At 28.8% G+C, this 16073-nt stretch overlaps 1 protein-coding gene across 1 annotated transcript in view; it reads left to right on the top strand.

Annotated features, from left to right (window-relative positions):
- Positions 1-16073, top strand: part of LOC145835977 (IgGFc-binding protein-like) — a 68334-nt gene that overhangs the window by 18711 nt on the left and 33550 nt on the right. Inside the window, exons 13-30 of the mRNA XM_082943750.1 lie at positions 4470-4626; positions 4889-5021; positions 6244-6479; positions 6691-6815; positions 7173-7455; positions 7975-8127; positions 8419-8594; positions 8911-9055; positions 9503-9651; positions 9893-10017; positions 10323-10433; positions 10710-10832; positions 11112-11285; positions 11722-11907; positions 12208-12426; positions 12663-12872; positions 15371-15580; positions 15852-16073. Coding sequence (XP_082799876.1) covers positions 4470-4626; positions 4889-5021; positions 6244-6479; positions 6691-6815; positions 7173-7455; positions 7975-8127; positions 8419-8594; positions 8911-9055; positions 9503-9651; positions 9893-10017; positions 10323-10433; positions 10710-10832; positions 11112-11285; positions 11722-11907; positions 12208-12426; positions 12663-12872; positions 15371-15580; positions 15852-16073 — 3137 coding nt within the window. The remainder of the gene's footprint in view (positions 1-4469; positions 4627-4888; positions 5022-6243; positions 6480-6690; positions 6816-7172; positions 7456-7974; positions 8128-8418; positions 8595-8910; positions 9056-9502; positions 9652-9892; positions 10018-10322; positions 10434-10709; positions 10833-11111; positions 11286-11721; positions 11908-12207; positions 12427-12662; positions 12873-15370; positions 15581-15851) is intronic.

The raw sequence follows: 16073 nt of genomic DNA, 5'->3' as shown, positions 1-16073 counted from the left end.
AACTACTATTAAAAGCTTTACCTTTTTATAGTTTTAAGCGTCATAATATATAGTTAACGTGTTAAGAACTATTAATCAACCTTATATGAAGTTTTTTATAATATAAAAAGATCAAGCAAACATCATTTACAAAATATTATTTAATCTTACTAAATTTTCTGTGCACAGTTAAATAAATTCTATGCACACTAGTGTGCACGGGTGCATACCTTGAAGACCACTGCTCTATGAGTTAGTTTATTTAGTTGAAATAAATTCAATTTAATGTACATCAAAAATTCCCATCCTAAACTTTTTATTGAGCATTTTTAAACAACCGCCTTTGTATAATGGAACGATTTGATATTTTGAAACAAACTTAAAACATTAAAAAACTAAATAATAAAAATTACATGTTTAGAAAGTATTATAAAAATATTTTAAAGCCGTTTACTTCCTAAAATAGAAGTTGAAATATATAAATTACTTTTAATTACAATAACGATTTTAAAACCTTAAATTAGGCATTACAAACTGGTTTTAAATACAAAGCAGAACAAAAAAAATTTATCAAACTTCAGCTATTAAAACTTAATTTAAAAATACATAAATAGTTTTGAAAACTTTACATGGGACTAATTATAATTTTCAAACAAAGTACTTAGTATAATAGAATAATCTGATATTCTATTTCAGACTTTTTTTAAATTGTTTTTAAAAATTTATAAAATACGCCAAATAAAGAGTTTATAACATTTTATCTAAAAATTTTCATACAATTCAAGCTTAATTTTTTTTTCAAGTTTAAAAAATGCTAAATTTTATTAAATAATAAATATTTTAGTATAATAATAATCATGACTTACTGAATAATCAGAGTTTATTTTCCTAATAAAAATATAAGATAATAGAAGTATCTGATCTTTAAAATAACAATAAAAACAAAAACAAGATATAAAAACATAATAAAATTAATCAAAACAAACCAACAAATAAGAACTTTTTTTAAATTTACAAACAAAAACTTTTCTTCTAATTTTAGTTAGTTAAAAACCTAACTTAAATCTTCATCTGAAAATCAAGCATAATTCTGCCATACTCAAAATAAACATTAGACTTTATCATGAAATTTGCTTATCACTTAAAATTTTATCCACACAAATCTCAAAGATTTAAATTCTCAGTAAAATAGTATATATGAAGTCAACAGTTTTTTTAATATATTGTTTATAAGTTCTTTGCTGAATACCATCAGATGACATAAGTTTACTTCATATTCTTAGAGATCGGTTGGAGTTGAAAGTTCAAGTTTCTATAAAACTTTCTGCAAAAATTATCTTCACTGGTAAATAGTGGTTTTATGAAATCATAGGCTTTAAATAAAAATCTAAGTTCTAAAGAATCTGTAAAATTTAAAACATTAGATATAAAAATCGCAGTTACACTATTAAATTTACATACAGCACCAAGTTTTAGTTACATATTTATTAAACAATGAAAACTAGCAAACTGAATATATCAAAACTTTTAATTGCTTATATTTGAGTCAATAGTGTTGTTGGAAAAGTGTTGATTCAAATAAACCAAAGTTGAGGCACCTAAACTTGACAAATCATCATCATAATTTCCCTTCATCACAGTTTTGGTTTTCTTTTTATCAGCTGGCTTGTTATCAGTGAATGATTTGAAAGAATCAGAGGAAATTGATTTTGTTGATGGAGCTACTCTAGGCGAAGTGTAAATTGTCTTGAAGGAAATGTTTGAAATTGTTTGTTCACCTTCTGATGAGCTTATTGATGAGATTGAACCATTTAATCTTTTGTAAGGTGTTGGAATATTAAAATTTGATCTATTTTTATTTTTAATCATTTTAACTTTTTTCAATTTTAATGATGTCTTTTGGTCATCTAAAACTCCTGTTTTAGGTGAATTAGTTACACTTTTTGAATTGTTCTCAGAAGAAATATTAATTACACTTTGTCTAGATTTAGTAAGCTTTTTAAGTTTTTTGGATGTAGTATTCAAATTGTTATCATTTCTGGTAAGATTTTCATGTTCTGAATTTTCACTAACAATAGCTGCAGCAGGCCGTATAAAAGTTTTGTTTTTGTCTGTTATTTTACAATCAATATAGTTATCATTTCTATTTGCCAACTTATCAGCAACAAACTTACTGTAACAATTATTAAACAAATCAGTTTCAATTGTAGCTTGTGACTTATTTTTTAGGTTGTTACAAAGTGGGGGAGTAAATTCATTGAAACAATTTGTTGAAAAATAATTACCTTCAATTTTTGGTGAATCAACTTTATTCTTATTTCTTACATTTGATAAGTTGGACGAGATTATTTGATTTTCAAACAAATTTTTGTCACTATTTGTGAAGCAATTTACATTTCCCAGTTCAGACTCATTTACAATGCTGTAAAAGTTTTGTGAAGTTGTTTTGTTAGTAAAACTTTGATTGATACTTTTCTCCATATGATAGTTCTGTTCAAGGTTTGTTGATGATTTTATATAATCTTTTTTTGAGTTATAAGACAAATCTAAACAACTTATATGATTTTCTATCTTAGTAAGATTGTTGCTAAGCTGAGATTCATCATTTGTAGAAGCAAAACTTTGAGAAGTGACTTTTGTGGATAAACTGTTCTCTTGTGATTTTTGTGAATGAGATGAATTAAAGGACAGGTCTAAAGGACTTTTTTCCAGAGCATCTGTGAAACTTTTATGCACTACTAACTGATGTTTGTTCATTTTTAACATAAGACCATCAACATTTTCATTGTTGTTTATCAAACTTTTGTCACACAACTTTGCACTTGTAGATTGCTGAGCACCCATTTTTTTAACACTTAAATCTAGAGGTTTATCAGGATATTCAGAGCTCTGTTGATTATTACAAGTAATTTGTTGCGACAAAACCTGCTCACTCAACTGTTTAACAACAAACAAAACACCTTCACCACAATGTTCACTTAATAAACTTTGACTTTCATATTTCTCCTTATAAGTACCACAAGTGGTATTTTTGTTATCATTTTCAACTTGTGTACTTACGCGAAGTTTATTACTTCTTACTGACAAATCTAAAGCTATGCCTGACTCTTGATTTTTGCAAGGTTCTATTTTATTTTGAACAAATGATTTTATAAATGTTTTGTTTTTTTCATAGTTTTCAAAAGAGCATTTAGATGAAACTTCACTGAAAACAGAACTAATACAAGTAATTGTACTGTAGTTTGACAAACTTTTATTAATCAAATTAATAGGCACTCCAAGTTTTTCTTTATTAACATCTCTATTTTGGGTCAACACTTCATTTGTTACACAGTACAAGGATTTAGACTTTTGGTTGTCACTGAAATTTTTCTGTTTATTTTTAGTCCAATCTGTAACATTTTCAAGATATTGCTTGTGAAATCTAAGCTCACAACTAGAAGGTTTGAACAGACTTATTTTAGATTTGATTGTCTGATAAATCCTTGAAACTTTTTTAAACAGAGTTGATTTTTTTAAACATAAAGAAGAAGACGACTTTTTTACCTCAAACACATCGTTTAATTGAATTTTTTCTGCTGATTTGGCAGCTTTGGTAAATGTGAAGTTAGATTTTTCTGCTTGAATCTTATGATAAGGGTTGCTGAAAGCAATTGAATCCGAATTGCAAAAGTTTGCTTCCAATCTTGGCAGTCTCACTTTGATCTTGTAAGCTTGCTTTTTGATGTTGCTCTTGTCACAGAATATTTTAGCTGATGTCAGTTTTGATATATCAAGGAGTTCAGCATTGGTGTCTTGCTTCAAAGGTGAAGTAACACAGGGGTCTACTGATGAATCTAAATTGCATTTAGTTGGGTCTACAGAACTTGAATGTTCATTACAAACTTCTTCAATTTGATCATCATAAATTACTTTCACAAATGAATTGATGGTTGGATCAGTTGTTTCAAAGCTTGATTTTTCAAGTGACAGGCTTAAATTAGTTTGGGACAAATTTGACATTTTAATGTTGTTTAACATAATATTTACAAAAATGCATGACTGCACAATCAACTACTTGCTATGCAACCATATCTACTAAGAAGAGTTAAAATTGTTAGTTAAGATTTCATACAGTTTAATTAGTAATTTTAAAATTGTTTTAATAAGACCGTACAAAATTTACATTAAAACCCCAATCACAAAAATTAGCTTTATATGTATAACTGCTTAGTTAAAAATTTTATAAAAACAAGTAAATAGTACTTATACTACAAAATTTTGCAAAAAAGAATACAGTTAAATAAGTAACATTAAGTACCATGTAAATACTAATAAATTGTTTACAAAACAGTTTTTTTAAGTTTCTATTTGAATAAGATTTATTTAAGCACTGACAAGGTCTTTGACCAAAACTTAGTTTGTAAAATAAAGTCTTGAAGAATAAATTCCATCTTTTTTTATAGTGAAAAATGCATAAGTATCTGTTTCATCTTAAAATTTTAAATCAGATGTGAAAATCATGATTTTGTGCAATCTGATGACATTGAAGACAGTTGCTCTTCTGAAGAAAGAAATGAATACATAGAAGCCTGCATGGTTCTTACTGCTGAAAATGGCTGCTTTCATAAGTGCCATGAAAATATCAACCCTGACTTCTTTTTTGATGTAAGATTTTACTGAAGACGTTTTGTGGTTTATGTTTGCTTAATTAGTTGACTAGTTACTTTATTACAAGAATGATGTTATTTAAGTTTATGATTTAAAAAACAAACTTTTTAGCAAACTTGACTTTCTACCAAAACAGACAAACTTTTTAAATTTATACAAAATAAAATTAACAGTTTAGTGCCTTTATTAGTCTTAAAATATTAAAAAAATATCTACTGAATTAAACAATCAAAAAATTACACAAATTCAAACTATATAGAGTTGTGTAGAAGATGCATGTGCTCACAAAGACATTCAAACCGCAATCAAATCAACAGTGACACTGTACACAAGATTGTGTCAGGAAAATGGGGCTGAAGTTTGTGATTATTGGAGAGAAAACACTCTGACTTGTTTGTTTATTTTTCTTTTTATGTTTGTTGATTGTAGGGTATTACAACAACAATACAGTTTTCAATGCTGTAATTAGGACCAATTTCTCACCTAGTTATTTTTTGTTAATTTTTCAACTTAAATTAAAATTGCAACTAAACATAATTGTCTATTAAGTCTTATATTTTGTTTATTTATAATAAAAAATTTCTTTTAAATTTCAAAACTTATACTAAAAGTACAAGTTTTTAGAGTTTTTTTAGTAAAAAATAAATTCTAATACATTTCTAAGAACTATTATCTTGTCAATAAATAGTTTTTTTAAATCAAGATAGTTTTATTAAAAGTTTCAAAACTAAATTAAGAACAAAATATACTATATTTATTCTTTTAATCCAAAAACCACAAATATTTAAATTTACAGCTTTACTGGAAAGTTATACTATCTTTAGTTTTAAGTTCGACTTAAGTTTAAAATTTAAATATTTTCTATTAGAACAAAATGAGGTGAGTAATCTCATATTTAAATGTCAACATTTCTAAGTTTTTTATTTAACTTTTGTTCAAGTTTTCATATTTGACATTAGATATAATAACAGTATTAAAATTCCTTAACATCCCACAAGGCAATAAAATCTAAATATTTTATGTAACTGATTAGCATGTAGATAAAACAAGTATCCAAAATAGCAATTATAAGATTAAACTAACATTACTATCTTTAAAAATTCAAAAGCTTTTTAGTTGGAACTATAATCTATTTTGTAATAATCAACTAATATTTCTGTTAAGTTTAAAACAACATTTGTTGATTTGATGTAAAATTCAAGTATGTGAAAGCATTCTAAAGTTGATAGCAACAAAATTTTTATGGTGTGTCAATAATAACAACAATAATATATTATTCACTGTTCAAAAACAAAAGCATTAACTTTAGAATATGTTTGAAAATGTTCGTAAAACTGATGCTATAGAATTACAATACAATAAATAACAAACTTGTAAAACGCAAAGTTCAAGCGAAACTACAAAAATATTTTTTCTATTTAGCGTTTGTTAAAATTTTCAATCGGACGCGATTTTTACGACAAACTTACCGACTTACAGACTTTCTTTATTTTGTTATACCAAGTAAATTTATGAAAACAAACGAAATTAAGTAAATAAAATGTTATTAATAATACTAGATAAAAACAAACTATTATAATTTTGAACTAAAAAGCTACATTATCCGCGAAACAGCGCAACGATGCGGACCAAACGCTTACTACTCGTCATGCTACTCGCATTGTGACATCAGAGACTGCTCTTCGATTTCAAATTTCTACCTGTTGAACCAAGCGAAGATGGACTCGATATCGCCCCCATGCGACCGGTGTATAGAGGGATGCGTCTGTGAGGAGGGTTACGTCATGTCCGGGACGGATTGCGTCAGACAGGAGGAATGTGGCTGCTTCCGTGGTGCTAAATACTATAAAGTGAGTTATAAGTATGATTATGTTTTTTAGCGCAAAAAAAACATAAAAAGTCGTATTTAACTTTAAAACCAAAATAGAAGGTTTTCTGTACTCTTTTAAAAAAAATTGAACTTTACAGTTTTTCTTAAAGCTGAAGCAAAGTTTTAATAAATGGTTTGAAAACTTTGTTTGATATTTACAAACATGAAATGTACAAGTATTAATAATTAAGGACAAGTCCTTCTTCATGTTGAACGACTGCAAGTTGGAGTGTAAATGCGACAGGGGTAAGCTCGCTTGCAGGAGTAGAAGGGGCTGTGAAGAAGGAGAAATTTGTGAAAAATCCGAACATGGAAGGTATGAGATGTGCTGATTTTATATACATTACGTAGTGTTGTAAGTAGCTGAACACTAAACACTTCAAAAGCTTAAACTATTAATACCTTCAATGATTAAAACGGCTTTAAGATCTATTAAAGTTTTCAAAGCTAGTAAAAATTTAATTACTTTAATGGTGTAACTAAGTTCTGAAATTTAAACATATTAGTTTAATGATAAATTACATAACTAAAGTCAAACAAAGGATATTATGGTACTTTGTACTTTACAGGGTGAAAATTTTTTGTGTTTTTTGCCTATGTAAGGTTTTAACTGTTAAAATGAATACTAAAAATAAAACAATAAGGTAATAATTCAAATTTTATAATTCTACAGGTACAAATGCGAGCCCCTAGCAACGGGCAAATGCATGTCGTGGGGCGACCCGCACTACCAGACCTTCGACAGGATTGGACAGAAGTACGATTTCATGGGGGCGTGCAGCTATGTCATGGTTGAAACGGTTGACTTGCCGCCAGAGCACCCCAAGTGGCTGAGAATTGTCACCACCAATGAGCGGAGGCACGGGTTCAAACAAGTTTCTTATTTGGGGAAAGTCCGGGTTGAGCTGCAGGGCGGAGAGACAAGTGTTGAACTGCTGCAACAAAAACGAATCATTGTGGGTTTAGTTGATAAAAGTAACAACCTTACAGAAAAACTGTTTATTAGACAACTTAGATTTACCATTTTAAAAACCGATATAAATATATAAGTTTGTTTTTTTATTGTTGTTAGTTTAATACAAAACGTAACAGGTGTTTTTATAAAACTATTTCAAGTTAAGTACTAAAACAAATACTGTTTAACTACCGTTTCAGGTTTGAATTTTGTCAATCAAACCGTCTCAAATGTTTATAAAGACAGTTTGATTGATAGCGATTAAACTTAAAACGGTGTTTGTTTTTATCCTCAAACTACAATAGGCTCTGCTCTAAGTTTTAAGATCGAGTACTAAGAACCAAATTCAAACAATAAATCATAATAACTCACAGTACTCAGTGTAGTAATTTTAAAGTATAATTCTACAAACAAATAATATTAAAAGTTATAAAGTATCTGAACTAACAACAGGAATCAGGATTAAATTAACAATAAAAGCTAGCCGAAATAAATAAAATGATTTTAAACTTTTTTCCAGATAAACGGCGAAGAAGTAGAAGGATTTGAATCACCAAACTTCAAAGTTCAACCTTCAGGAAGCTCGGCAGTATTAACAACTAAACACGGTGTTGAAGTTCAATTCAATGAAAATAAATTGAGAATATTACTACCTGAATTCTACAAAACCAAGGTTTGTTGAAGAAATTTTGAATGTTTTGTCAAGTAAAATGTTTAAATAAGTACCTTAGGTTCTTAAGTCTCAATATGTTTTTTTAATAGACTTGTTATGTATATTAGGTCTATTATATGTATTCTGTAACTTATTGGAATCGCGAGTAAAACAACTTAAAAACAAATACATGGTTCGAAATATATCATATGCTGCATTTAGTTAAAGAAATTTAAAAAAAAAGCAACATGCAAACCACAAAGTGTATGAGTTAATAATATTAAAAACAAAACTATATTCGAAATTTTGCAGGTTGAGGGGTTATGCGGAAACTTCAACGATGACCCGGATGACGATTTGATGACGTCATCAGGTTTGTTGTTCGACAATTATGACGATTTTGCTGTTCATTACAAGACTGATGACACTTGTGAGGACACTAATGTACCAAAATCACCAAATTGTGACAACAACCCCAATCAAAAGTGGTTTGTATAGAAAATATTACTTTATTTTTATTTTTAAAACTTTTGTAAATCTTCTTTTTTAATTTAATGAAGTTCTTGTTTTAGTTGTAAGATTCATATTTTAGCTGACATTCGTGTTTTTACGCTTTTTATGTAAAAAGCAAAAGAAGATTATTTTTGTAATTTTTTCAATTTACTCTTACATAATGAAACCGTTTCTTTACTTATTAAACCTGTATTTGTTTGAAAAACTGTTAATGATTTATATTATTTTAGACAACTTTTAATTAACTTTTATTTAACGTATCCTTTTATCATACTGATTTTTCCTCACCAGGAGTAAGACAGATTACTGCGGACAAATAACAGATCCTGATGGTGACTTTGCAATTTGCCACGGAGCAGTTGATCCCGAGAGCTTCTTTGAATCTTGTGTTTATGACGTATGTGCCACAAAAGGAATGGAAGAATCTCTCACTGAGGTTGTTATCTGTTTACAAGTAGTTATGGTACTGTTCAAAGCGTTTTTGAACTCGTAAATATTAGCAAGTTATCAAACACGTTATTAATTAGTGAATTTTATTTTAAACACCTGTTTTTTAGTTAATGTGTTTTTATGTTAATATTACCAAATTAGACTTATAAATAATTGAAGTTTTATATTTATTCATAAATTTATCAAAAATCATTCAAATTATAATTAATACTTGACATATGGTAAGTAAAACAATAATCAAAAAATGTTAAGGTTTTATATAACAGCACCTCCAAACACTCTATTCTAACTACTCATTTCTCCTTACTTATTTTAAGTTACTTTTTATTTTGAGCAACACTACTTTATTTTGCTTATTGTTACTAATCAAAAAATAATAATCAATGTGCTTATATGCTTATTAATATCTAATTAGTTTTATACTTTATAACAGTCACTAACATCTTACCGACTTGAATGTTTGTACAATGACATACCAATAATGCTCCCTGATCTCAACACTACCTGTCCTGAACATTCAACATTCAAATTTCAAACCTCCAGATGTCAAAACACGTGCCAGGACCCTTTTGCAGCCGAAAAGTTCGTTTTTTTTTAGTTTGTAGAACTTTGGTTTCGTATTGTTAATTGTTTTGCGCTACTAAATTGTAATTTACCTTAAAGTTTATTAAAGTTTTTTATGTGTTATTTTGATTAAATATTAATACTTTAATGTTTAAATTATCAAAAAACTAAAAAGTTCCTTTGTCAATGTTTGTATTGTTATTTATAACAAACAACAATGAAAAACTTATAAATTAAGCTTTTTTTTTATTGCTTCCAGTTGCGAGTTGAAGGGATTTACGGAAGATTGCGTTTGTGACATGGGATACTTGAAAGATGGAGACGTTTGTGTCAGGGAGTCAGAGTGTGGATGTAGAACCAACAGTGGCGCTTACTATACTGCTGGTGTGTTTGTTTTAATTTGTTCTAAATAACATTAGTGGTAAAAACTTAATTTTGTTTTTAACTTTTTAGACTAAGTTTTTAAGCTATTAGACAAACATATTTAAGTAGTTGTTTTTGATACGACAGCTGTTAAAGCTTGTTTTATCAAAGTCTGATATAAAATAACTTCGTAATAAATATGCATAAATTTTCTAAAGCAAACAGGTAAAAGTATTTTTTAGCTAAATTTATTGTAGCTAGAAACTTTTTAAACAAAAACAGCAAATAATAATATTTTTTTTAAATTGCATCTATCTAATAAACAGGTAAAGAGTTTAGAAACGATGCAAATCAAAAATGTTTGTGTCAGGGATCTGATTTCAGGATTTGTGTCGGATGTTGGGAAGGATTCTATCCGTTGGAGGGAGACTGTTTCGGTAATAATGATTAATTATTTTCTTTACAAAAGTTTCTTGCATTTTCTGTGCGTATTTGACAAATATTTTAAATTGTTTAAAAAATTTCATTTTAAATGAATATTGTGAAGTAATTTATTATAACCATTACAACTGTATATACAGTTTATTTTTATTTATCAATACATACACTATTTTAAGTAAAAAAAGTAACTTCTAAATTTTTATAAGCTTATGATCAATCTTTCAAACTATTAATAGTGTTGCAACTACTAATATAATAAATAATATTAACAGATATAGATGAGTGTGAGGAGTCACCCTGTTCGGAGGAGTTGAATACTCAATGTGTTAATACGGAGGGAAGTTACAAATGTATTTGTTTGGATGGTTATAAACTCGAAAACAGTATTTGCACTAGTTCGTTGTTTGTTTGTTGTTTATGTTTGAAAAAATATATAAACGCAAATGTTAATCTATCGTAAACTAATGAAAAAGTTCAATAGTAAAATTAAAAGCTTTAGACTTTTTACTAGACAAGTACATAAACGCTTTAAGTTTCAGTTTAAAGTTTAAACACTTTATGTTTAATTAATGCATTTATAGTAATATTTCTATATAATTCTTTTTTTTTTTGCTTTTTGGTTTAACTAACTCTGCAAGTTTCTAAGTACTAAAAAATCCCCAAAATCAAAATAGAACCAGACCCGTGCAAGGAGAATCCATGTCATGAGAACGCGAAATGCACTGCTAATGACGTCATAACGACTAGTTTCAACGGTAGAATGACGTCAATTGATAATGACGTAATGACTTCCAGTTTTACTTGCACTTGCAACGAAGGATTCAATGGAAACGGGTTCTTCTGTTTTCGTGAGTTTCGAAAAAAAGTTGTAAAATTTTGTAAAAACTTTGGATAGTTTGTTAAATGTTAAAATAAGTTCTTTGTCATAAGAAGTATTGATTCGAGGTAGTTCACAATCAACCATAAATTAAAATTATTTATTTCTGATAACTTAAGTATGCCTTAAAATGTTCCAACAGTACAGGGAAATAAGGTTATTTACCCTCTTTTACATGTACTATTTTTTCTAGGATCAGTTATACACTTATATATAAACACTTCTTAATGTTTAAATAAAAGAAAAAGCTAAATAATGTGTTGTGATTTATGAGTTGTATCTATAACTAAACTTATTATATAAGTGAGCTAGAACTATACATATTAATAGTTAAAAATGTTTATTGTAAACTTGATAAAAAATAAACATAATAAAAAAGTTTTCGTTCGAACATATTTTCTTCCCAGCATTCGCATGTGCGGAACCGGAGTTGGAAAATGGAGAAATATTTCCCCCACTTATGGGATTCAGGTGGATTATGAGCAAGATAACCTTCAGATGTAACGATGGGTACAGGGTGTTCCCCCCGGGCGTTACCACGGCAACCTGTCAAACGACCGGGAAGTTTGACGTCACAGGGGTCACCTGTCAAAGTTTGTTACGTCATGATATAAAAAGCTGTGGCTTTTCAGTATTTAATTTTTTGTATTAGTTGTTCTTGATTGGTACAAACTTAAAATGTAACAGAATAGGTAATTATGTATGTAAACTTTTATTTTTGTTAAAATATTAAATAAAAGCTTTAATTACTATGTGAATAAAATACCAAACTACAAACTGTGTAAAACACTCATGTTTTTATATTTTGTGATAAAAACTTTAAAAGAATGTGTAATAGCGTTATTTTAAATTAGAACTTAAAAACATTACAAAAAAACTTTCACCAACAACAGAGATACCGACAATAAGCTGCGTGTTCCCAATGACCCCAGAAGGACTTCAGGTGTTCAACAAGGAAGGGGACCTGATGCAAGAAGGAGAAGATAGTTTCGTGGCGGGGGATTTTGTGTATTTCGATTGTATGAAGGGGTACCAGCTGATTGGTACTAATGAGGCAGAGTGCACGATGTTCGGTTCTTGGGACTTCTTCACACAGATGCCATTCTGTAAAAGTTAATTTTTGTTTGTCAACTTAAATAAGTTATCATTTTTTTTAAAGTTACAATATAAGCTAAAAAAAAGCCTACAAAACTAGCAATAATAGCTTTTTTAAGAAGAACTTGGCTAAAACTTTTGTTAAACAAGTACTTGGTTTTTGTTTCATGAATTGTGATCATATCATATTTATAATGACTCAACAAACTTAAGCTAAAAAAAAGAGTTATTATAGAAACTGCTTTATTAACAGAGTCCAAGCAATGCCAATCACCAATGGTGGGAGATGGAGTTGAAATATTCGACAACCTCAATAACTACGTCACACTGGACACTTTTTACAATGGTGACGTCATCAATTTCAAGTGCAGCATTGGGTATTCATTGGTCGGAAGCGATGAGGCTGTTTGTGGCGACAATGGCGTTTTCATGTTCAATTTAGGGGAAATACCTTATTGTAAAGGTTGGTTTAAAATTTTGAATTTTATAAATTTGTTGATACCGGCTGCAATTTATGTAACAGTGGTTTAATGAATTTTTCAACTGAACTTTAAGCTTTATTCTTGCTAAATAACTTAATTAATATTAAGACTTTGCATCCTTATTGCACAACGAAGATAACCTTTTTAAATGTTGTTGAAAAGCTTGCTATTAATTAACGGACTATAAACTACACTAGTTTTATAAAAGTTTGAATTTTTACTTTTATATTGCTTGTGAAAAGAAACCAATTGTGGGGAGCCGCCACCGGTAATAAATGGTTATTACGTCACTGAAACGTCAGTGCACACGTTCGCAACGACCATTATGTACCAATGCAATGAGGGATTCGTCAACAGGCAGGACGAATTCGAAATTATTTGCCTGCAGGACAACACCTGGTCCACTAGACCCGTCTGCATTGGTTTGTTACCATCAACTTTCACTATATCTATCCGTCACAACAGGAGTTCTATGAAATTTCATTCATTTTTATCATAAAAATGCTCATTTAACGACCATTTGTTGCAAACGTTTGTTGTTTTTTTATTGTCTGAAGCAAGTTTCTAGCAACTAAAAAAATAGCTCAGATGGTGGTTTGAAATAAAATTCTTAAGCTTTTAGTAGAGCATCTTTCATTCTACTCAATTAATTAAGAAATGATAAGTTCTTGTACCAAGGTATTTTTGTCGTTTTTTTAGTATTTTGCATTATGACAACAGACAAAAATAGTTTTATAGTTATAATTGCATTATTTTGTTGCAATGAACGTTTCTAAAAATATTAAAATCTTTTTCAATTATTTACTTTGTCAGTTCTTTCTTAGTATTTATAAACATCATTTAAACTTTACACGTTGTTTGTTTTACAAATTACTTTCGTGTGCAGTGTAATTAATCTTTATTTAAAGATATATCCTATTATAAGGTCATTAGTGGTCAATATAACTTTCATTTCATCAAATGTATTTTGTTTCACAGGTTACAAACTTCAAATAATTTAGTGTTTTTCATGAGATTTTAATTCAAAACTATCAGAAAAGGTGTTTTTTTATTTTAAAGCTTAAACTGGAGAAAAAAACAGTCTACTGTAGTGTATAATCAAATTTCATTCAAACGTTTTTTATTGTATTGTAAGAATGTTGAATTAAGCTCAACAAAGTCTTTCATCTCTGGTCATTATCAGTTGTACAAAACCGCGGAGTTCATTCATAACTTCATTCAGACAATATGACGTCATAATCTCATTAGTCACTTTCACCTCATATTTTGAAATCTGCATAAAAGTTATTGATCTCAAAGTATTATCAATTATATAAACCCATATAAGTAGTTTGCAAGTTCAAAACATTTTCTATGACGTCATAATCTCATCAGTCACTTCATGTTTCGACCTCAAGTGCCATCCATCTTTTGTGACATCACAACCACGTGATATACTATCTTGTTGTAGATAAAATCAAGTTGGAGCAACCTCAACAAAACCTGGACACAGCCTGTTTCACTCAGTTTCTAGAAATATTCAGGGGTTAGATTTAAATAATTCTTTTGAAACTGCTTAAAGTTATTTAGCGCTTATAGCCAGTGCTTCAAAATGTACTACATTGCTGCAATTGTACTTTTACTGAAAATATTTCAAAAAGAGCTTGTCATTTGATGCTTACTAAATTTAAAAGGTAAATCTTCGCTATTCAACCGAAAACTGCGGTTATTTTGGATCAATAAGTTTTGCTATCCAAAGCTGAAAAAGAGTTTAGTTTTAAAGTTTCGTAACTTGTCGCGTTTTGTGTTGTAGATGGGTTGATGTTAGAAAAACTACTACTTACACTTTCTAACCTATTTTGAAATAGATTTTTTCTTTTATAGTTTATCGTGCTCATTTTTATTGCTTGTGTTTCAATATTTTGCTTTTTTAATGTGAAATATTTTAATAAAAAAACATCAAATCTGAATAGCAATTGCATATAAATTTTTTGAGCTATCAATAATAATAATACTTTGATGCCTTTTATGTACAAAAAATGTTGTTTATAAAGTACCTTTTGATCTGAAAAAATAAAATTCCAATAAACTTTTCTTTTAGTTTTAAACAGACAACAAAATATGTTGTTTTTAGTTATTCTAACTTGTGTTTAAAGAAAATTTTAAAGCTTTAAAGAAATAACATTTATTTAAGATTTTTGTACAGTTAATTTTAAACAAAAAAAAAATATAAGATAACAATTGAATGAAATTCAAACTACTTTTTGCTTACTATTTTGTAAACTTGGAATGTTGATATAGTTTTATAGTTGTTTGTTGTAATCAAGTAAGCAAATGCGAATTATTCAAACATCAAACAATTAAGTACTCCACAAGTATCAGGGTTTGAAATTATTTTTGTTAGATTTTATTTTTCGAATAAAAACAAAATTTTAAAAACATTAACTTTGCAGTTTTGTTTTCTAAAACAAAAAACAAAAAATAATAAACTTTTTAACAGCAATCAAATGCGTGATGCCATTAAACATGAACGAAGGGGTGATATTATCAGATGAGAACGGGAGATCCCTGGGTAACATTCAGGAGTTCAGGGTTGGGGACCAGGTACTCCTGAGCTGTGAGGAGGGGTTCAGGATTGAGGGGGATCCTTTGGTGAACTGTCAGATTGACGGTCTCTTCAGCTCAGACCTATCTCAAGCTCAGTGCGTCGGTTAGTTGTGACGTAACAATGCTGATGTTTAGGTTTATACTAAACCATTAAATAACTAACAACTTTATTTTATACGATCTAAGTTGTAAATCGTAAAAGTTACTTTTTTTTATGGTAAACAAAAATTTAATATAAATAAAAGTACAGCTGATGATTTATTAAATATGTTTTTTGAAATCCTTAATGAGATATACTTTTCCAAATTCGAAGATTTTTTTAGGTTTTATGAAAGGTGTTGTAAGGTTTAACTGTGTAAATAACTTGAAAATAGAAATAACATGCGAAATATCAATGATGTCAAACGTCATCGCAACATCAAACGACGACATTTCAACTGATGACGTCATCACATACAACAAGAATGACGTCATCAAGTACGACAGCAAGGTGTACTTCAGATGCGAGGAGGGTTACATGATGGGGGGATCTACCAGTGCTGTTTGTACTAAAAGTGGGGAACTACAGTATGATGACGTCATACCCACGTGTGCAG

Source organism: Thalia democratica, chromosome 5 (assembly GCF_965202585.1).
Source record: "Thalia democratica chromosome 5, ktThaDemo2.hap1.1, whole genome shotgun sequence".
In the NCBI taxonomy this organism is placed as follows: domain Eukaryota; kingdom Metazoa; phylum Chordata; class Thaliacea; order Salpida; family Salpidae; genus Thalia; species Thalia democratica.
The sequence above is the reverse complement of the archived record's forward strand: the minus strand, read 5'-3'. Positions and strand labels throughout refer to the sequence as shown.